The sequence below is a fragment of the Eutrigla gurnardus genome (genome assembly GCF_963514095.1).
Source record: "Eutrigla gurnardus genome assembly, chromosome: 13".
Taxonomy (NCBI): domain Eukaryota; kingdom Metazoa; phylum Chordata; class Actinopteri; order Perciformes; family Triglidae; genus Eutrigla; species Eutrigla gurnardus.
The window spans coordinates 23,383,989-23,407,527 of NC_139936.1; the positions used below are offsets into that span (position 1 = coordinate 23,383,989).

General features: G+C 43.6%; 1 protein-coding gene across 1 annotated transcript; it reads left to right on the forward strand.

The window, feature by feature from the left end:
• The first annotated feature begins 801 nt into the window (after positions 1-801).
• LOC311023310 (sarcoplasmic/endoplasmic reticulum calcium ATPase 2-like) lies at positions 802-23,391 on the forward strand. Its single transcript, XM_084025063.1, has 20 exons — positions 802-1,292; positions 2,269-2,286; positions 2,371-2,453; positions 4,479-4,583; positions 6,203-6,341; positions 14,994-15,074; positions 16,000-16,085; positions 16,239-16,703; positions 18,228-18,316; positions 18,475-18,577; positions 18,820-18,951; positions 19,042-19,161; positions 19,251-19,469; positions 19,586-19,921; positions 20,370-20,590; positions 20,741-20,943; positions 21,075-21,160; positions 21,241-21,374; positions 21,478-21,595; positions 21,809-23,391. Exons 1-20 carry the CDS (start codon positions 1,175-1,177, stop codon positions 22,076-22,078), a joined length of 3,126 nt encoding a protein of 1,041 aa, XP_083881189.1. The 5' UTR covers positions 802-1,174; the 3' UTR covers positions 22,079-23,391.
• The last annotated feature ends 148 nt before the right edge of the window (positions 23,392-23,539 follow it).

Here is a 23,539-nt window from a genome sequence, read left to right on the forward strand (position 1 = left end):
AAGCAGGTTATTCTTAACTGTGTGCATGCAGCACAATAAGGGTTGTAACAGCACGGCGTACTGCACTATTATAACCGAGTTATTGCACCATTTACATTCTCTTATTTATGATATTGAAAAATGCTGATGTGAGGAGTTGGATGGACAGATAGATCAGTAAATAATCTGCATATCATCCCCAGATATACATTTATACAATATAAAATATAAACAATGCATACCATACTATATACAATGTACATTAGAAAATATACATTGGATTATAATACAGTAAAGCACACGGCCAATGTTATTTTTCATTTTGTACTTGATTTAACATGCTATAGTGCTGCTAACATGCTGTAGTTGTAACAATAGTTTCATGAATATATTTTATATTCGGATTATAATTATATTCTCATTCCTTTGAGGGACATTGTGACGTCAATCATTAACAATCACATACATAATAATAAAACCTGATATTTTCTGGTTAAAGTACCATGGGAAATATCATACCCAGTATCACTACAATGTGTAGAATGCCTTGTAATATATACTGTATGTTTAAAAACCAATCAGCAACATTCAACCAAACGGCAGCGTCAGAGGCGTCTCCGATGCAACATGTATGCTAATGAGCTTCCTGATCCACATTCAGCGGAAAGCAGCGGGTTTGAATGAGATTCCCGTTCGCTCTGTCGTCTTCCTGTTTTTTCTCCCCGGCCTGCACGCAGCTGACAGCGCTCGCCCAATGATATGAGTCCACATGCAGCGCAGGGAAGAGGGGCAGCAGTGAGTCGCTTTGATAAAACCAGACCTTCGGCGCCGTGTGGAGCCACAGAGAGCTGCACCACGGTCGGACACGGAACGCCACGGCACGACAGCACTGGACCGGGTGAATGCAGTCCGCCACACAGGACACTGCTGCAGACACTACCCCGCCGTTTCCGGAGAGGAGAGGACGCTCAGAGTAGTCTTCACCCACAGGAAGAGGGACGCCGCTTCTTGCCCAGGCTGGTGGGACACGCTAGACCGCGGTCCACGGCTAAACACGACAGCTATCCGGGTGTGATACGCGGCTCTCAGTCGGCAAACTCCACATTCATTTAAAAGTAGTAGCCTGTATCTTTTTTAAAGAGCCACACGGCAGTGCTTCTTGTACAGCAGCGAGGGAAGGAGCCGTCCGTCCGCCATGGAGAACTCTCACACGAAGAGTGTGGAAGAAGTTTACAGTTATTTCTGCGTCAACGAAAGCACAGGACTTTCCCTGGACGAGGTGAAGCGGCAGCGGGAGAAATGGGGCCTAAACGGTACGACTCTTCCCGGTGTACACACACACACACACACACACACACGCCGCCGCATGACTGACACGCGGTCCAAAAATGTCTTGTCATTGTAACATGGCCAGCGTGAGCGCAGCATACAGGATATGGGTTAAAAGTCACCGGCATCGTCGGTGTGTTACCCGGCTCCATGGAGCGATCCGGCTGACGTCATCACCGGTGATCGCGAGGGTTTCCTACAGAGTAGCACATTAATCATTACTCGGAGGACGCTGTTGACCGCGGGGACATTGTTAGGCATAGTAGTAACAGTGTGCAGACTATGATTACATTGTTACGCCTCACTGCGACGGCGTTGACGTTAGTGGTGAAATACAGGGACATTGTTGAGCGGTAACCTTGTTGGGTGTTCCTTCACAGCAGGACTGAAACACACCAGCCCCTTTGATCACTGTAGTAACGTTATATGCCAAGTTAATCTCCCTTGTTCCGGGCTTTAACAGCTGTCTTATATTAATACCACCTGGGAGGTCATGGGGGGCTACGACCTCCCTCTAGATCACTTTGACCTTTACAGTTGGAGAGACCCTTTTTATTTCCTATTGTGTAATAAAGATTAAGGGCCTTGTGTGCTACTGTTGAGTGTAAACCCATATGTTATATAGGATTCATTAAATATGGCTTAATATCTTGTTTAATGGCGAAACAAAATACCCATACCCTCACTACAAAAGTATTCAATACACAATCTCGTTTTTGTACAATATGTATGATGACTAAATCATCAAAATGAGAAGTGAACATCTGGTGGTTTTATTTGAGACAAGTTTGCACTCTTCAGTCTGAACATGCTGAGCTCCTCTTGTTGTATGAGTCACTTCCCCATCATGAAACAGGAACTGTATGTCTCCATCTTTTCCCTAAAAATAATGGGCAACTTTCCTTCTTTTTGGTCTGTTTCTGCGTGCTCCCTGGATGACTCCCACATCTCTACATACAGAGTTACCAGCTGAGGAAGGTAAACATCACTGTCACCAATGTTATTGCACTCATTTTTATTTATTTTTTATTTTTTTAATAAACCAGCCCTCTTTTTCTCCAGGGAAATCTCTGTGGGAGCTTGTCCTTGAACAATTTGAAGATCTACTTGTACGAATTCTTCTGCTGGCTGCATGTATATCCTTTGTAAGTATTTCACTACATTTTCTTGCACCATTCGATGAAATGCTCTCTTAGGTTGGTACACCGATTTGTTACTTTACACTATCACTTCTGTCTCTTAATCTATAACCTTGTAGAGAGAGAATTTAACAAGTTAAGGGAGTCTCGAGTCCACGCATCTTAGAAATAGCTCTCCCTTTACACCTCGAGCTGTTTATGTGAAGTCAAAGCTGCACATGGGATTATTATTAAGCCCTGTGTGTTGAATGGCAGGGGGGCAATTCATCCAGTGCATACTGTTGACGTGTGAACGTCTTCAGTTTGTGTAACCCTGCTGGGGTTACACTCGCATATTAGAAAGCTAAACAGCTGAGAAGGCTAGCGACCCATCTGAGGAATGGTGACAACAGCAGTAGCAGCATTGAGTTGCCATCACCATGTGCCAAGTAAGACATTTGAGTCGTCAAGCATGACTGCTGTGTAATGACTTACGCTGGCCTCCCTCAGGCCTCTGACTTGGAGTGCTGGACAGTCGAATGTTTAATAGTGGCCATTATGTAACATCAGCATGTGTCAACATAGTAGTAGTTCTTCTGAATGTGACGTCATGTGGAAAGATGAAAAACATCACCCTCTCTTATTTTATTTTTTTGTTTCACTACATTAAGTAAAAAGCACAGGATTTATTTTTTCTGTGGATCAAAAATTGTAATATCTTTGGCATTGTGCAAAACATGATTAATTTCTGCAATTTTACATGTTTCACTTTCTTTGATTGGCTAGCACAGTAGATCAGCAGATGGCTGGGGAACATGTTAAGAAGTATGTGAGCTGGTATGTAGCGGGCAGCGTCCAGTCAGGTGATACTGAGGTGTCAGTGGCTGCTGTCTGACAAGGGAACAGAGCACAACTTCAGACCAAATTTGGGTCCTCCACCCTCAGTGGGAGGGCCCTTATCAGACAAATGCACACACCACCCTCAACATCAAATGAATCACTCCTACACTCTGATATGCATCTATTTTAAAAACAAATTAAGATCTTCTGTTTCTATTGCATTTGGTGTTGAGAGAACAGTTTTCTACGTGTTTTATTTATTTATTTTTTAAATGCATCCTTTTATGGAGCGCTGTGGTAAATGGACGTGCATTTTTAAAGTACCTTTCTAGTTTTCTGACCACGCTATGTGCTGCACACTACATGTCAGACACACACACACACACACACACATGTGTATGTGGATAGATGGATAGATATGCATATGCTTTAGGGACGTCTGAGTAATGTAAATCTCTTCACTTTGTTATGACATACAGTAGAGCACCATTGAGCCCCGTGCCTTTGCATTAAACTGCTATTAAGAGGTATGCTTGCTATTTGAGTTATGCTATTTAATGTCTTTGGCATCTGCCTTAGCAAGATACTTAGGTCTTGAGGTTGATTGCTTTATTACATTATGGGACATTAACCAATTCCTTGCGAGGCACAGGATAATTTTAGGGCAATTTTCTTAGGAACAACGAGCTTAATGGGACTCCAGGTCAGAATATTTTATTGTTTTCTGGCAGTAAGAGATTCTGTTATTTATGAACTGTGTTAATCCAAGTTGATACAGTTTTGTTGATGACTGACAGGTTTGCAGTTTTTAAATCAAATGCGTCTGACGTACTTGGCATTCAAATTTCAATGGGCTGGCCAGTATTGGCAGTTAAAAACTAAACGACTGAATAAACAATGAATAAAATATTTTGACTGCCAGCCCTAGCATTAAGTTCAGATAATCAAGGACGTTATGTTTCTAAATACTGTGTGTGTGTGGTTATTGATATAAATATCTAAATTGAATGAAACACTGCTGTGATCAAATCTATCTTTAAGAGATAAATACGCTGGTCTATCAGGGAGGGGATTTTTCAGTATTTTTATCTGATATGAACAATATTTTTTGGTTCCGTCTTGATTTTCTGTCCCTTACTCTTGTTGTTGTTGTAATCTCAAACATGTGTCTCTTTTTTGTAATTAATGACCTGTTTATTATACTATTTGCAGGTCCTGGCCTGGTTTGAGGAGGGAGAGGAAACGATCACGGCGTTTGTGGAGCCTTTTGTCATTTTACTCATTCTTATAGCCAATGCCATCGTCGGTGTCTGGCAGGTGAGAAACTTTTAATTTCCAAGTATTTAAATCCCACAACATCTGGAAACTGTTGAATTGAATACTAATTTTAATTGTCCAGATCTAATTAATTTTGTTCAAGCAAATCACATTTCATTATGCGGTAAAATGAAGAATTCTCTGTAAAACAGTACTACCCTAAATGCATTGCTTTATTGATTAGAGGCTGTATCAACATGGAAAGAGAGATACTGATATAAGGTACACCTATGAAATCTATTATCACTTCAAATAAATATCCTGCCTTTTTAAATAAGCTGATTCTGCATCCAATGCAACATTAATGGGGACTGCAGCGTCCAAAATGGTAAATTAACACCAAACTGACGTAGTTTCAACAGAAAGACTTTTGGGTTTGGATTGCAGGAGATTTACAGGTGAAACTAATACACTTGGCATGTGGGTGTAAAATGTCCCAGACACCGAATTCAAGTTAGAAGTATATAAAGTGACTGTCCTCTACTGGAAGTTATGCTTGTCTCAATGAGGCTTCCTGTTCCTGGAGGATTATACGACCGGGCATGTGTCTGTCCAGGTCTAATCTCGTATTCTCCTGCAGTAAACCTTATTTTTAATAAACTAAAATGTTGGGTGCACAGTTATGACTGTATGCTCAAGGACCTCTCAAACCCCCCAATCTGCTACTCTGGGATAACAGTTTGTGGCGTGTTTGGCTAATGGGTAATGACACTACTAGCATGCACTGCTGTGTACCTAATGATCGCTGCTCTGCAACGGGGGCGCCTCCTCTGGGTGCAAAAAGAAGTCTGATATGACCCTACTCCTCATTTGATTTATTATCTCAGCAAACATGAGTTTATGGTCTCGATCTCTAGTTTCAAGTCTTCTTCAATACAGCGTGATATTCATTTACTAAATGATGGTCCATTGAGAGTCAAATGGACCGTAAAGCAGGGTATGCTTTAGGTGTGGCTACCTTGTGATTGACTGGTCGCTACCATGCTACCAATGTAATTAACTGAGATGAGTTTAACACTTAGCCAGATGGATCTAGATCCAGTAAGGTTGCTGCAGGTCTGCCGCTTGTGTTCATCAGATCCACCCGTTGCTCCTCCACAGTCCAAATATGGTCACTTCCTTTTACTGGTTGCAAAAAAAATCCAAGATGGCGACAGCCAAAATGCCAAACTTGAGGCTTCAGAACCGTAGCCCACCAACCAATGGGTGACATCACGAAGTCCACTTCTTAAATACAGTCTATGGTTACAACTGTGGTCATTGCAGACACACCTGGCAGAGATCTGCACTCTACTGATTGCACCTTTCTGGTTAGCTTTATATATTTATTCATTTATTTTGTTATTTTATAAAAAATGTGTGGGGAGTCGATTCTGGTAAAGGATAAAACTGTGAAACGGAGGCAGATGTTGATGTTTTATAATTCCATTTTCATACACATAACATTATAAATGTCCCGAAGCAAAACTTGATAAAATAAACATCAAGCTTAGAAGAGTCGGTGCCTTTTCAAAGGGAAATGCTTTCATACTGTTATGTCTAGTAGAGCCAAGAACATGTCTAACAGCATGTCTAAGTTAAGACATCCTTGGCACTGAATCTCCTTTTCTCCCCACCAGGAACGCAATGCTGAGGATGCGATTGAGGCACTTAAGGAGTACGAGCCTGAGATGGGGAAAGTGTACCGGCAGGACAGGAAAACTGTGCAGAGGATCAAGGCCAGAGACATTGTGCCTGGTGACATCGTGGAGGTTGCTGGTAGGTTGAGCTGCTCTTGACCTTGTGCTTATTTAAACGGACATGGCTTTGTTGTACCGTCGTATGTACTGTCGTATGTGTTGCTTTAACTAGAGCATCAGCTAAAAGTGAAGGTGTTGGTTTGATTTGTAGACTTCTCTCAAGCAAAGGAAACACCTGGATATCATAGGACCTTAGAAAGTCACAGAAAACTGGCGATTTAATGCCACTGTGACTATAAATTTTTTTTGTTTCCCTTTGAAAGAGCCTTTTTCCCAAATTTTGAGGATATTAGCGATCACATTTAGCTCAAGCTTGAGTTGAACCCCTCCTCCACCTTTCCCCATGTGCCACTGCAGAGGTGACTCACCCTGCATGGGTGATGTATTTTGAGATGCTCCTATTAACCCATTGTCTCAAAGGGCTGGGCACATATGCTATCAAGGCCCACTTTGCGTGGCGTGTAATCACAACCCATTTTGAGCTCACTAGTGTATCGGCCGGTCCACACTGCCTGCATGAGCAGCGTACGACTGCTGCCTCGCTGAGCTGCTGCGTCTCCACACAGTGCTGCTGCTGCTGCCACTCTGTCTTCCTACAGCGTTTGCCTTTCATAATGGCTGATTTTTGAGAAGAGATGCAGCTGAAGTGATTCATGCTGCTGAGGTCCAGTCAGTGTAATTCAGCAGATGCACTCCTCAGGATGTAACGCTTTGATTCTAAAGAGTGCTGTCCCTCCCATGGCTCTCACACGCATACAATTATGCAAACGGATGTGTTGAGGAATGCTGAAGTCCTTAAAGCACTAGCGTTATCTTGATACTCTGTTTAACCCTTAGGCACAAAAGTGATGCATGGTTTTTCTGTGCATAGTGGTAGGTTTTATTTTTAGCTGTCATAGGCCGTTTAGATTTTGGAATGCTTTATTTATAGAGGCAATGACAGTCGTGAAGATGACAGGTGTCTGGTCCCTCCCCAATCACGCCCCAACCATCCTGCTCTGGGCAACATTGCTGCAGTGGGTGACGTGGGACGTGTTCAGCAGGACTCCTGAGTAACCTTGACAAGGGCAAATGGAGAAGCAATGTACTGGAAATTAAAATGTATAATTTTTCTATTGTTATATGGCATACAGTATATAATTTGTTTGAGGCTGACGGTGCCAATCATGCCATGTTTATTGCCGCAGGTGAGGCAGAGTGTATAAAAGCTTAATTATTTGATTTGGGTATGAAGAGAAACTTGTGAGTCGGATGCACACCCTCTTACATGTCAGAAACTTAGGGCCTTTGTCCTCATAGCATCTATTTATCTGGCAGTTTTGACACACAATATTTTGACAATATATCACCACTGTAACCACTGTTGTATGATAGACCAGCATTGCCACTTTGCCTTTATCTATTTGTTTGACATTGGGTTTTCACCATGAGCACAGGAGGTTGCTGCTTCATACTTTGTATGATGCTGAAAATCTGATAGCTAGGGATGGGACGATGAAGGATTTTATTGTGGATTGTGATTTTTTTTTTTTTTTTTTTTTTAAAGATGTATTTTCTGTGACACAATGAAAAAATTGGTTTCTTAACTAAAAGTATGTTTTGCGGCATATTTTATGATCAGGATACTATTATGAATCACAATTATTTTAGCAGAATAATTATGACTAGAAATGTTCATATCGTCACATGCCTCCTGGCTGCTGTAGTGTTAAAGCAAAGAGGATGATCCATCAGCAACAACAGCACAGGGATAAAAGCCCAACACTCACCAGCAACCGTCCGCCCAGCCAATCTGCTCCCTCTAATGTTTTTTTGTCATTGTTATGATAGTCTGTCTGATAGACACAACCAAAACAAGCTTATCCTCTATTTTCTACAGTGACATCACCAGCACTTTTCAGAAAAAATTAGATTTTCAACTTGAAGCACTCGGAGAGCTCAGGAAACAGATGCACTGCTTTTTCTTGGGATCAACTGAAAAAAGACACTTGTGCTCAGAAAAGGGTGATCTGTGGATAAAGGCCCTGAGTTATGTAAACACTTTCGATGAAGCTAGCTGGAGGCTTTGGAGGCAGCTTGAAGCTTAATCAGAAATGCAGCCCAGCAGGAAGCTAAACTGGATGTTTATCCTGCAGTCAGAAGGAGCTCATCAGCTCAATTTACTTCCCAAATCCTCCAAATCTCTTTGACAATGGTTCCTGTCAGGCTCCCCCTTTTCCCTGAACAGTGTTTTGCTGAAGCTCCAAAGTGACCTCTGCCATGCAGAGGAGGCGTGTGATGACGCAGGTAGAGGACACTGAGACGAGCCCTCTGTGGCTGCCTCAGCCTGAGAAGAACAGCCTGCAGACTGCAGCCAATCAGCTCTGCTCTCTGTCAGTGCCGCTGTGGGTTTGAACGCCGCCTCCTACTCACACATCATCGCTCATCAATTGCACTCACTGAAATTAGTTTAATGTCATTGAAATAACATTGTGTGTAATGCATTTCTTCGACTTTTATCTAAACTAGATTACATTATGCTTGGTTTCATCTTTGCAGTTTAGTCTTTTCAAATCTAATCTTGAGCACTTGAAGCTCTGATGGCTGCCGTTGATGATATGTGCTGGTCTTCCCTGGCCAGTCTGCGGTCTTTTGTAGTCCTCTTCTCATTGGCTGATGAAAGACATGTTCACATCAATGTCTGGCCAAATTATTTAGTGTTACCAGACGGCAACATCCGGTTCTGAAAAGTGAAGCCAAAGCTAAAGTGCCTTAAACTTGCATTCTCTCTACTGGTCATCAGGGGGCGACTCTTCTGCTTGCAAAGTGTCTGATTGTATAGAAGTCTATGAGAAATGACCCTACTTCTCTCTAGATTTTTTGTAAATGTAAAAATGTTTATGGTCTCAGTCGCTAGTTTCAAGTCTTCTTCAATACAGCATGCTGTTAAGAAAGCAAGTGACCATCATTAATTTACTAAATTAAGTGTGACAAGCCAGTACTTGGTTGAATGTTCCTGGTATGGGCACATGGGTGCAAACTGGAGGACCACAAAGACAACGGAACGAAGCACCTACTTTCTGCTTCCTTTGTAGAGACGGCACTTCCTGTGGTTATAATATTCTAGATTTGCAGTTATTTTAGGATGAGTATTATCATGCCCCACTTACATAACATTAACTTGATGATAACTTCACTAGTTCCCTCCTGTGGATTTAAGTCCTTGTTATGAAACACACTGTATGCTGCCAGTTTACAGCTTGGTGATGAGGGCTTGCACATTTGGATGTTGGCCTTTTCTCAGCAGCAGAACTCGGTGGGTTTGTTCTCCGGTGCCTGTGAAGTTGTGGAGTCCGGTAGTGACGGGGGGCCCATGTGGGCAGCAGCAGTGTAGGGGGTGGGGAGGATCTCTCATCTGCTGCTATTGTGCTTGAGAGAGATGACCTTCTAGGGAAGCGCTTTTGTGGATAACCATCCCACCGCACCATGCTCAATGCACAGCGAGCCTGCCCATCAGCACCCGCACCCTCCACAGATTCCAAACACCACGGATAGTGATGTGACATTTAATGTGGTCTGGCAAGCATCCATCGTCACAGAGGGACTTTTTTTGGCAAAGGTTCCTGACTTGTCAGCAAGCCTGAAAGAAATGGTCTCATCCTGCCGACCAGGGAAGCAATACATCTATTTGTAGCGAGGTCCTGCAGAAGGGCACAGAGGTTTCTATTCGAGCCAAACTACGATCCCGTGGGATCGGCGGGCACAAAGCTTGGTGGGAGAGAAGTATGCATTAATCCAATGTGCAAACACATTGACCAAAATGTTGGGTGTTACTGGTATATGAATCTCAAATATGTCCTATTGCACCAGTATGTCCCCATTATTAAAGCCGGCTTCTAGTATTAAACAGATTGTGTTAAACATAAGTGGGAATGGGACGATGCAATTTCAACTATTGGAATACTCATTAAAAAACTCCCATGAGTGACTTGAAGAAGCTGTTTAACTTAACATCATGGTAGACAAGTGAAAAACTGATTTATTGATATTTCCTTTATTTATGCAGGGAGACCTGATGATTATTTGATTGTTTTCACTAAAAAAAAAAAAATGATATAAAAATAAATTGATACCAGTATGTGTTTGTGCCAGTTTAGGTGTAGATTTTGATAACCGGATGACATCAGAATTATTTTTATTGGCCAGAATAATCGTGACATGAAATTGTCATACGGCCTAACCATAAGTCATACTGTGCTGACGGCTGGGAATCCATGCTATGGTGTCTGGTTGTGGATAGGGGCCCATGACTGACGTTGACCTTGAGACATGAAGGGAATGTTAACTGTTGTTGACATGGAGAGTAATCTATAGTTGAACTGAACAGTTTTCACCTACACTTTCACTTAACATGGTTGATCTCTAATGCCTTGCATGGTTGCAAGTTAGATATTATGTTTTCTTTGACAAATACAATAAATCTAAGTCTAATGATTTTACCTGAATGCCTCCCTGCTCTCACAACATGCATTTCTCTGTAACATCAAGAAGACTGGCGTTCAGAACTTTGTATCCTTTATTTTTTAAAGCATGTGCTGTAAGAGTGAGCAGTGGTGAATACCCCTTTAAAGTCATGGTTTGTCATTTCTGCCAGGCTCTCTGTGAAGATCATGATTATTTTTGACAGTAGGGGAGCACTAATATGCTCCCAGTCCTGGGATAAGTGTTTGTTACCATGGCAACAGAAACAGTTGCAAGTTATATGAGTAGTCTCCTGCTTAAGATTCATAACAAAAGCAAAGCAGAGATCCCGGGGAGACGATTTAGAGAGAGAGAGAGAGGCTTATGTAACAGAGGTCAGAGGTGAGGATCAACTCCAAAATCGGCTGACGTGTTGAATCTGTGACAACGTAATGGCAGGAAGCCAAGAAACTAGTCAGCTGTTGATAAACAGTTGTTTGTTTCCGCTACCAGGCAACTGCTAGCTTTGTATTTGCTGATAAAATCGTGAAACTCAGTGTGGACTTTTGACACGGTGGGAAAACGTTCCTGCCCGGAGTGCTTTCTGCAGTCGCCTATACATGCAAACTAAAACGTAATGCAGCAAATGATGCGTAAGCTAGCAACCATGTACAAATGTGCACATGTGTATCAGTTTTATATCCTTGCATTGATGGGATAGGGATTTATCACAGTTGGTGAACCCTCACAATTAGTTGATTGTAATTGAAGGCCCGTTATTGGATCGAGTGTTGTCGATTTGGTTAAAGCTGTCTAGATCACTATCATGGCAACTGGGATCAGTGCTTGTTTTTAAAAACCCAGGAATTGTCTATGAGAACACAATGTTTCTTTTTTTAAAGATTTATTTATCCTTTATTTATGAAGGGGGACCTTACAGTGTATGATCACCTTATTTGCTTCTTAGTATTTGATCTGTTATAGAAGGATTTTTGATAACATCCATTTGGATGAAGTAAATGCATATTGTACTTATGTAAATGCAGCTTGTGGGCTCGTCGATAAGAACTGTTACAGAATGCTTCACCCGTTGACTGCTCTGATAGCCCACTCGACAGGACAGGAGGTCAGCCTTTTGTTCAGCTGCCATCAGCACATGTGGCCTCCTGGCTGGTCGAGCTGCACTCCAACACACATCGGAGGCAGGTGCCACTCAGTCACCGCCTCACCAAAGGCACTATCGCCACCAGGTCTGAGCTTTTGTCACTCCATGACCTGTTGGCAAGCGCAGAGGTGAAGATATGGTCATGCCTGAGGAGATGCTGGGACCGCTACCAGGAAGGATGTTGACACAAACGGACAGGTGTTATACACAGACACTTCATCAGAGCAGGTCTGCAGTGTAACAGCTTCGGGACAATTCCAGTGTTCTGCAGCGTCGCAGTCTCAACACTTACTGGTTTATTTACAGGGGTGAAGGTAGATTGGAGTTCCTGCTGGTCCTACACCTAGAAATGAGAGGATATAGGGTTTTATCTTGGATCGTGATTTTAAAAAGACTATACGTTGAATGTGAAATTTCCATTGAATATAACGATTGACAAGAGAGCTCTCTATCATGGTAGTCGGTGAAAAGTAGTCAGATTTAAAAAATACAGATACAATTTTCATTATTTATGCAGGGGAGACCTTATGATTTGTTTTCCACTAAAAATGCAGTTAATTAAAAAAAATGTCATATTTGTGACTCAATAAAAAAAATGTTCCTTAACAAAATCTCAGGTGATTCCTGTATGTTTTAGTGCCATCATGAAGCGCCTCGACTTAGTTTTCCCTTGGAGATTTTTGGAAGAAGCGACTGCCTGCCAAAAGAAACCAGCACTCGATCAGTCAGCTGCAGCAGACGTTGACATTAGCCAGCAGCAGGCGAACTATACAGTTTTGGAAAGGCAGGAAGCTGGGATGAAAACCCCACAGGTCTGTGCTGGGCGCAAGCACACCCTTTAAAAGCCATTTCTAATGTTTCACAAACATGCATGCATTTCATTTTTACCAACCCTCCCGCAAATGACCCGAATATCATGAAAAATATTTTTGTTTGACTCCGCAGACATCCACTTATTTCGGATCAGCCTGTGAATCACCGATTCCGACACCTTAAGGAAGAGCCCTTTCTCGTTATGTAAATGGGATTGAGCCAAAAACATAACCTCTTTGGTGGAGGCTAACAAACTGCATGTTGACCTCACATCTGCAATGTATTTCTCACGATGGAAATGCATTGTGGAGGGTTGCCGTGTGTGCCTTTTTGCCAAGCAGCTCCTGTCGCCTCTTCCTGGTGCTGTGTACCGACACTCGTTCATTAAGTGGTACCGCGTACCGGACCATACCGGACTATACCAGCCTACTTTCACCATTAACCTACCCTAGCTGTGTTTCTTGGCTCACCATCGCTCTCTTGGAAGCAATCACAAGAACGTTCTAACTGTAAAGCGTTTTGGCCTCAAAGGAACATTTCATGTTTTGTTGGTAAATCTTTTAACCCTTCCAGGGATGTGCTCATTTAAAGTTTAAAGTGTAGCTATGAAATGAGTTCCTTTTATGATGTCAAATTTATTTTAGCTCACAGGCCACATGCAGCCCAGTTTGATCTCAGGAGGACCCGACCAGTAAAACCATTGCATAATAACCTATAAATAATAAAACCTCGATGTTTCCTTTTCTCTGTAGTGTAAAGAAGTACATGTTGACAACTAACAAATTAGTAGCCTGAGATGCCCTGCTGATCTGTCGGCTATGACTAAATGCAGACTGCTGTTTCCTCCAACCTGCCAACATTTCAATGACAATGAAACAGCTGTCATGAAACGGCCACATTTAAACCCGATCAGCACATTGGGGAACGTATTGAAATGCTTTTCCCAGTTTGGCCACATGCATCGTCTGTCTCATTGCCCCCGCCCTTCCCTCAAGGGCATGGGGGGTTTTAGATTACGGTACGTGTCGCATTCAAATGGGAATCTGGACTTTAGTACATTTAATCAAATCTCTCTCTCATTCTGCAAGAGTTTGGGTTTTTCATTTCAACGTTGTATTTTACACCTATCGTATTCTACTTTAGCTTATTCATGTGAACCATCATCTTGGCTCCTAAATTACTGTTCTTTATTGTATTTAATGTGCTTTTCAGATGGACTTGCCTGCCTTGGTTGCTTGTGTCTTTAGGCCCTGTCCACACCTGACAGTGACATGTGTCTCAGTGTAGTGAATGAATTGAGATCAGATCGCTCGGATCAGGAGCTGGTCTGGGCCGTAAATGAACACATTGTTTTAGCAGCGTCTGTTGTGCCTCTGTTACCTCCTCTGTTGCCTCCGACTCGGAGGCATTCTGACACCCCATTCCTTCTCGGTACCTTTCACAATAATAATGAAATGAGTAATGGTTCAGGAAAAAGGAGTGATACCGCAACAACAAAAAGGCAGTGTAGGGGCTATTCTAATGCCAGTTGTGAACTGACTTGCTTCGAGCTGTCCACTTGGGATCAGATCACCTGAGACGCATGTTAATGCTGGTTCTGAAAGGGCCTTAGATATTTGGCAAGCTTGCGTGGGTTGTAGCTATACCATTTTCTTCTTTTGTAACAATCTGACATGATTTGCATTTGTAACTAACTAGGTCTGTATGTAGACTACGTCCACGGGAACTGTGCCATAGCCTGAGCCATTTCCCCAGTTTCCATTGCCTTTATGTACCATTAGGAAGCTGAACTGGGTCACTGCAATTCCGATATATCCAAATTGGCCTTTTCCTTTGAGACGGGCCTTTTATGGCTCACAGTCCTTCATTTCCTCTTCTTTCTTTGCCTCTCCTTGTCTTTCCCTGCAGCGATGGCAACGCTGCTGCTGCTGTGTGCCACAGCAACCTCCTTGTAACGAGCTGTGCCTCATCGCTTTATTTTACACTGATGCTGAGTTACTGCCTGCACAAAATGGACATCGTATCTGTTAAATCTTCATTCAGTCTGTACACATGCAGCATTGTGCAGTACAAGTAGTGTATGGGTGAGCTCAGTGGTAATCAAGAAGACCATTAACCGTTAACATGAGGTTTCAGTTGCAGACTTAATTCAAAATCATATTTAAAATGTTTCTGTGTGTTCATGCTCCTCATACTTTGCATTTTTCTTTGTTTTTGTGTTTTCTAATTGTGGGTCTGTTAATGTTTTCATAGTTGGAGACAAGGTGCCTGCTGACATCCGCATCTGTTCTATCAAGTCAACCACTCTGAGGGTAGACCAGTCCATTCTGACCGGTAAGACATGTCTGCAGATGATACCACAGCCATCAAATCATTTCCCTGTGCCATTTTTATCAATTAGATTCTCAGTTACCCCTGGTATATAATATCATAATATGGGTATTATTAATTAAATTATAATAAATGTTATTTTTTATTTGTGTATATGATTTTTCTCTCTTTTTCTTTTTTTCTAATTCTTATTTTTTAACATTTCTTTTAGCTCAGCATCAAGACTATGCCATTCTGCATTTCATGGCGCACACGTTTACATTTTTCCATGTGTGCTCTTTATTCAGTAATAAACAGAAAGTCAGATTAAAGCTTAGCTAAAGATTTTGATGTCATTATTCGCTGGGACAAATTAGGTTTTCATACAGAGGCTGGAATGTTACCAAGGGCCCTTTTTAAGTAATATATATCAGTGATTTTGTTTTTATATGTGACCACTTATCTCCTAAATTGAAAATGTAGCTTTGGCTGTCATGAGCAGAATAGGTTGCATATGCATAGCATCTGGCACACAGCGAGTTTTATCAGCCATTTCATTCAAGGCTACAAGAGGGTTTCCTTTTCTAGTTGGGTTTTAACTTTTGAATTGCAGACTCTCTTTATTTCAAAATAAGAGCGCACACATAAGCTCATCCATATATATACTATAAGGATTGAATATAGGATCAATCCTTCACCTGTGTTTTGAGTCAGAATAGCCGAATGACAATAAACAAGAAAATGTAAGGTGGCTACAGAATGAGCCCAGAGGTGTATCAAGACATTGTTTATGAATGAGCATGCTTGTTTCTGAATTGAACATTCATGAGCATGTGAAAGATTAGTGAGGCAGCATGAATGATCTCTCTGTAGAGATAATTAGCTATGCTTTGTTCTGCACAGACAAATGCAAACTGATGTAACCCGCTGCCGTCTGTTGTCTTTGTAGGTGAATCTGTCTCCGTCATCAAACACACCGACCCTGTGCCCGACCCTCGCGCCGTCAATCAGGACAAGAAGAACATGCTCTTCTCTGTAAGCTCCACTTATCACACATCCTGTTGACGTCCTTCCACTTCTTGTTTGTTTAGTTTCTGTCAACTTCCTGGAAAAAAATGCTCCTGTTATGTCGAGATGTGTGAGATGTTATCAGACGTACTTGAGTCCGATGTGTATTGCTTGTTTCAGGGTACTAACATTGCAGCTGGGAAGGCCGTGGGAGTGGTCGTGGCCTCTGGCATTAACACCGAGATCGGAAAGATCCGTGACGAGATGGCGGCCACCGAGCAGGAGAAGACGCCCCTGCAGCAGAAGCTGGATGAGTTTGGTGAGCAGCTGTCCAAGGTCATCTCCCTCATCTGCATTGCCGTGTGGATCATCAACATCGGACACTTTAACGACCCCGTCCATGGAGGCTCCTGGATCCGCGGGGCCGTCTACTACTTCAAGATCGCCGTGGCACTGGCCGTGGCCGCCATCCCTGAGGGTCTTCCTGCAGTCATCACCACCTGCCTGGCCCTGGGCACTCGCCGCATGGCCAAGAAGAACGCCATCGTCCGCAGCCTGCCATCTGTAGAGACCCTGGGCTGCACCTCTGTCATCTGCTCTGACAAGACGGGAACCCTGACCACCAACCAGATGTCTGTCTGCAGAGTGAGTGAGAGACACACACACACACACACACACACACACACACACACACACACACACACACACACACACACACACACACACACACACACACACACACTGTCTTGGTGCATTGCTGAGCAGTTCGGTTTCCTGTGCCTTGTCATCTCGGTTGTCGCTGCCTAGTGTTTGAATAAGGTGACAGCAGTTAGAGGAGCTGTGACTGTATAATTCACTCTCAGTACATTTGTCAGCTAAAATGCTAAAATGTCTGTGCAAGCAAACAGTGAGAGTAACGTGTTCCTTGTGATCAGGGATCCAGCTTCTAAAAGAAGAAGGCTGCATGCTGTCTGTTGCTCCTCTAATCTACAATGAGCCATTGGATGACTTGCAGCGCTGCTGTTACATAACTGACCTTGCCTCAGGGAGGCAGTCAGCCTGTCGTTCCTTTCTGTCTCTTTTGAGTGGCACTTTGTGGCCCCACATATTAAGACATTTCAGCATTTAATGAAGTTTGTAAAAACCTGGAAAAGTCATGGAATTTCCAGGTAAAGATTTCTAAGTAAGAATGCAAGTATTTATTTCACATGTACATGAAATGTAAGTTATTTCAACATATGTGCTAAAAAAAAATAGAAATCTGCATACACTTGGATCATAGTTGTGTTCAAAATCACATGCTAACTTACTACTAAGTCAGTTTTTTCTACAGTACACCATATATGACCGCTACCTCTTCCTCTACCATAACATGATTCGCCCTCATTCATATTAGTATGTTGGTATTTTAACAAGGCAGTCTTTTACAGTGTTTTGCTTCCTTATAGTGGCTTTTGGCGGTTCTAGCTTTCTTGATGCAAAGTCATCACGTCATCATACGATATCTGCCCAGCAACTGCTGAGGGTTAGTCCTGATCACAGACAGAGCAGTAAAGACTAAACCAATTCACCTTGGAGGTGTGTACACTGATGTTACATTATAGGTGCGCTGTTTGATTGATCCCCCCAGTGGGGCTTCCAGTGGGGAGGCCTAAGGTCAACCTCCCCCGGCCCCCTTCCTCTTCTCATCTCCTACTTCTGTGTGAGACCCTCTTAACGGGCAGTAGCTGGGCTTGCTCACAAACCAGAATTAGGGCGCCCACTCCTACAAGGTTAACTGACCCACATGGTGACGTGACGTGCAAATGAGTGAGTGAGAGTGTTGGAGAAAGCTCCTTGCAGTAGCAGCCCTGGCACTGCAGCTTCTTCCTTTCAGGCACAGCATCTCTTTACTCGCTCCCTGGCAGCCTCTTCTGTTTGCTTTATGGAGAGAAACTAAACACCCTTCTCTCACATTAGGCAGCGGGCCACCCAGCCTGGCTCTTACAGAGACACACACTGTAACACTGCAGGATAACCGACTGTCTGAAACGAGCTCTCGGTCGTCGGCTCTGGGTTTTCTGTGGTTCCTGCTGCCACCTGCTGGTTGACTGAAATACAGACGGGACGTTGTGTCTGCTTTAAAAAACTCATATTTACTTTTATCCCACCTGTTCTCTTGTTCTCCAGATGTTCATCCTCAACAAAGCTGATGGCGACAGCTGTGCTCTGTCAGAGTTCACCATCACAGGTTCTACCTACGCACCTGAGGGAGAAGTGTGAGTACTCTACAGCTGGCTCCACCACAAGCATGCTAAAATATGTCATGGAGATTACTTCAGTGGGAGATCTGTGAAAGATGGGCACATACATGACTTATCTAATAATATGAACTCTAAACTCACAAATGAATACTTTGTGATAATAATATCCTCAGGTACCAGGATGGCAAACCAATGAAATCCTCCCAGTATGATGGCCTGGTTGAACTGGCTACCATCTGTGCCCTGTGTAATGACTCCTCTCTGGACTTCAACGAGGTCTGAACCCCGTCTTTGTCATACTGAACACATGTCATGTGTTGTATTGGCCAATGTGGTTTCCCTGTGTTTGTTTTGTAAGAACTTTAAAGGACAGTAACACAAACTCACAGCGCTCCAGTACAAAGTGTAAATGTGATACTGAAGTTACACACTTAGGTATACATATGCCCAGATACATACACCAGTATGCATGCACCCATAGACTGCAGGAGTAAAATATATGGTTTTGGATGGTTTAGGTGAAGGGTGTGTACGAGAAGGTCGGCGAGGCCACAGAGACGGCGTTGACCTGTTTGGTTGAGAAGATGAACGTTTTCGACACCGAAGTCAACAGCCTGTCCAAGATTGACAGAGCCAACGCCTGCAACTCGGTGAGTGACATCAGCTTTGTCACACTCTGTCACACCCTGCTCCCACTCAGCAGGGTTTTCCTCACCTGCTGTGTCCTTCTGTGTGAGCAGGTGATCAAGCAGCTGATGAAGAAGGAGTTCACCCTGGAGTTCTCCAGAGACAGGAAGTCCATGTCGGTCTACTGCACCCCCAACAAGTCTCGTTCTTCCATTGGCAAGATGTTTGTCAAGGTACACTGAAAGAAGCCTGTATGACTGGCTTTGCCTTTGAAGCCTGACACTCTTCTGCCGTGTTGAACATGTCTTCCTCTGCTCCACAGGGAGCCCCAGAAGGAGTTATTGAGAGGTGCACTCACGTCAGGGTCGGCAACAGCAAAGTTCCCCTCAGCAAAGGTACCAAGGACAAGATCATGTCTGTGATCCGTGAGTACGGCACAGGTCGCGACACCCTTAGGTGCCTGGCTCTGGCCACACGAGACAGCCCACCTAAAATGGAGGACATGATACTCTCTGACAGTACCAAATTCGTGGACTACGAGGTGAGTTTTTTTTTTTTTTTTTTTTTTCAATCTAACTTCTGGTACATTTGTTTGGTACTGAAAGGAGTACAAAGTTCACTAAAACATTCAGTGGGGTCTTTGTCTCTGTCATCCAGACCGACCTGACCTTCGTGGGTTGCGTGGGCATGCTGGACCCCCCCAGACAGGAGGTGGCTGCCTCCATCAAGCTGTGCCGCCAGGCCGGCATCCGCGTCATCATGATCACTGGAGACAACAAGGGCACAGCTGTGGCTATCTGCCGGCGCATCGGCATCCTGAGCGAGGATTGTGATGTGGAGCAGATGGCCTATACTGGACGGGAGTTTGATGAACTTTCACCCTACGACCAGCGCGAGGCTGTGACCCGAGCTCGCTGTTTCGCCCGCGTCGAGCCGTCCCACAAGTCCAAGATCATCGAGTTCCTGCAAGGATTTGATGAGATCACTGCTATGGTATGAAGTCCGGAGTGCGATTCTTTTACTCGGCATGGGAGGAATTCAACGATTATATTGTTAAAATAGTTGCGATTCAGGGTCTTATCCCGAATATATCCAAACATGCTGAAAACTCTTTAAAACTGACACTAAAACATCCTGGAACATAATAATATAACATAATATTCAAACTGGATATTTTGTGAAGACTCACATTTTAAATCAAATAAATAAATATCAACATCAGTGATTTAACCTTCTGATAATTCCTGGGGGCCTTTTAAAAAAAATCAGGCTCTATTGTTCATTCGTCTACAATGTGGTGAGCCGGACAGCTTTATCCACAATAAAATCTTCTATCATGTCATCCCTGTTTGTGAAAAGATAAATGTGGATAATATGTCTGTTGGTCTGATAACGTGTGCTGATTTGCATGTGTTGGTAATGACTCTGCTGTAACAAACAGACGGGTGACGGCGTGAACGATGCCCCTGCCTTGAAGAAGGCAGAGATTGGCATCGCCATGGGCTCTGGCACTGCCGTGGCCAAGTCAGCCTCTGAGATGGTCCTCGCTGATGACAACTTCTCTTCAATTGTGGCCGCTGTTGAAGAAGGCCGAGCTATTTACAACAACATGAAGCAGTTCATCAGATACCTCATCTCCTCCAACGTGGGGGAGGTCGTCTGGTGAGTCTAGGAAGCAGATGGCTCTGGGATTGTGTTTATTTTTGCTCTTACCATTTAGGGGGATGGAATTATTATAGATTGATCGGATAATTGGTAACCTGCGATGCCAGTGTGTCGGTACGATTACTAGCTAGTTATTTCCTCTGGTAGCATCTTCCTTACGGCGGCACTGGGCTTCCCCGAGGCTCTGATTCCAGTCCAGCTGCTCTGGGTGAACCTGGTGACCGATGGGCTGCCTGCCACCGCCCTGGGCTTCAACCCCCCAGACCTGGACATCATGGAGAAGCCTCCTCGTAACGCCAAGGAGCCCCTCATCTCTGGCTGGCTCTTCTTCAGATACCTGGCCATCGGATGTAAGTTGATAATGGACAGGAATGAAAGGATAATCATAATGGTTTTTATGAGAATAATCTTTAGTTTGACTCCATGCAGTTTGACACGTGAGTCATTTGTGTATGATGATGTTTGGCATCTTTGCTCGTAGGCTATGTGGGCGCAGCCACAGTGGGAGCTGCCGCCTGGTGGTTCACGGTCTCTGAAGATGGACCTCAGATCACGCTGTACCAGCTGGTAAGTCTGCCTGCCTGAGTGCTCATCCTCACCCCTCAGCTCTTTCCCTCACCCTCACTCACCGGCTTTCCTCCCTGCAGAGCCACTTCCTCCAGTGCGCCCCAGACAACCCAGACTTCGACGGTCTGGACTGCCACGTGTTTGAGTCGCCCTACCCAATGACCATGGCCCTGTCTGTGCTCGTCACCATCGAGATGTGCAACGCTCTCAACAGGTAAGCTAGCGCCTCATCCGAGGATAATTTTCAGTCGGAGACGGAAGGAAGGAAGGGCCAACTTTCTTAATGAATCTCCATCTGCGTTCTCTCTCCTGTCCAGTCTGTCGGAGAACCAGTCTCTCCTGCGTATGCCTCCCTGGGAGAACATCTGGCTCTTGGGGGCCATCTGCCTCTCCATGTCCCTCCACTTCCTCATCCTCTATGTGGAACCTCTGCCTGTAAGTTTTACAAAACCAGCCGACTCATTTCAAATAAACACAGAACTGAGCTGGCTGCTTGGTGGTCCAGTTAGCTGCTGCTTGAGTTTCAGGACTCAGTGGTTGTATGGCTTCATTACAGACGGGAGTTTCTTGTTCTGACAGCGTGTGCATTCAGGATGCGGTACGAGCAGCTGTGTGTCACGTGATAAATGCTGTGGTGCTCTCCCCCAGGTCATCTTCCAGATCACCCCTCTGGACACGACCCAGTGGATGATGGTGCTGAAGATCTCCCTGCCCGTCATCCTGCTGGACGAGCTGCTGAAGTTCTTTGCCAGGAACTACTTGGACTTTGGTAATCAGCTGGAGAAGCCGGCCAGCAAAGGCTGCTCTCTGTCTGCATGTGCCGAGGGCATCTCCTGGCCCTTTGTGGCCATCTCCCTGCCCCTGCTGCTGTGGATCTACAGCACCGACACTAATGTGTACGCCATGCTGTGGCCCTGACTGACTCCAGTACACTACCCCCCTCCCTGTGCACCAGTGTGAAGTGGACATTAACAAACACATCTAACACCGTTACATCAACTTGGAGCGACTCAGAGTCAACACTGCTGTGGCAGTCTGCCGGCTGTCATGTCTTTTTGTATTTAGAACATTTTCACCGATACATTTGGGTGGGGGGTTAGAGTTTAGTCATATTTTAATGACTTTGACCGACATTATGTCCACGTGTTTGATTTTACCATCACACTCTTCTCTCTTTCGCTCCCCTGTTTTGAACAGTTAGGGATGCCCACCATGTCGGAGCTGTGTTTTGAGCTGTACAGAGAATTTACACTATTTTATGATAATTAATATTTTGTAATTTTTGGGAGGGGCTTTGGGGACAAGGACGCTGGGTGTGAGTGGATGTAACCTTAAAAACGTATCGTACAATACTAATTTTCGGGCAAAGACTTGAATAGATTTTGCCCTGGCATGAATTTCCGTAGTCATTTTTGAGCTCCATGAATCATGATTCATTATTTTCTGCATTAGGCAGAGCACAGCTACCTCAATGCTGTTAATATGATCATTAGTATCCATTTGTCTTAAACTCTTTTTGTAGGTTATCATTTGAAGTGTTGGGGTAAGCACCAATTTGTTTTGCATTAGAGACGTTTCTTTATTTCTGTTATTGGAGGGAAGCAAAGACAAAGTGATGTTACCGGGTGCATTCAGAGCTTATTTCTCTTTTTTTAAAGTCTGTTGTTAAATTTGTTTACTTGAAGAAAAAAATCTTAATTTGTATTTGTTTTTGAGATTCACTCTCAACCTTCAGTCTTAATTTTTCATCTTAATTACAGTTATCTTAATAATGTATGTATAATGTGCACATACTGTACTTGAATATGTAAAAAGGCACCCAGAAGCTGTAAGTCTTATCAACTGAGCACAACGAGGACGACGGGTCACTGAAGTGTCTGTATATCTGTACATAGCACACAAAGTAGAATCTCCTGTATAGACTTTTTGTTGTTGCTCCATTTCCACTAGTTTACTTCAGCGTGGTCTCAGCCTTCCTGCATGCCGGCTCCTAGAACACCAGGCCGCTGACTTCTGTCTTTTAGGTTTAAAGCTAATTGTTGTTTCTTCCCATGCCTTCCACCCGTTTACCCGCTGAGTGAGTACACTTTGACCTGCATGCCAACCTGCGCTCTCACTCATCTTTTATGTGCTCTCATGTGTTGTTGCTTGGGTGAAAGTGGCAGCATCGACAGTTCCTCATATTTTTGATAGGAAAACCATTTTATTTTTGTTTTTTATATATATATATATATATATATATATATATATATATATATATATATATATATATAATCTATATATATAATTTTGAATGGTACAAGAGGAGGAAAGATGAAGGTGTTTGAGTGTTTGTTTCCAATGCCTTCAGTATCACTAAGTGCCAGGTACACACTGAGT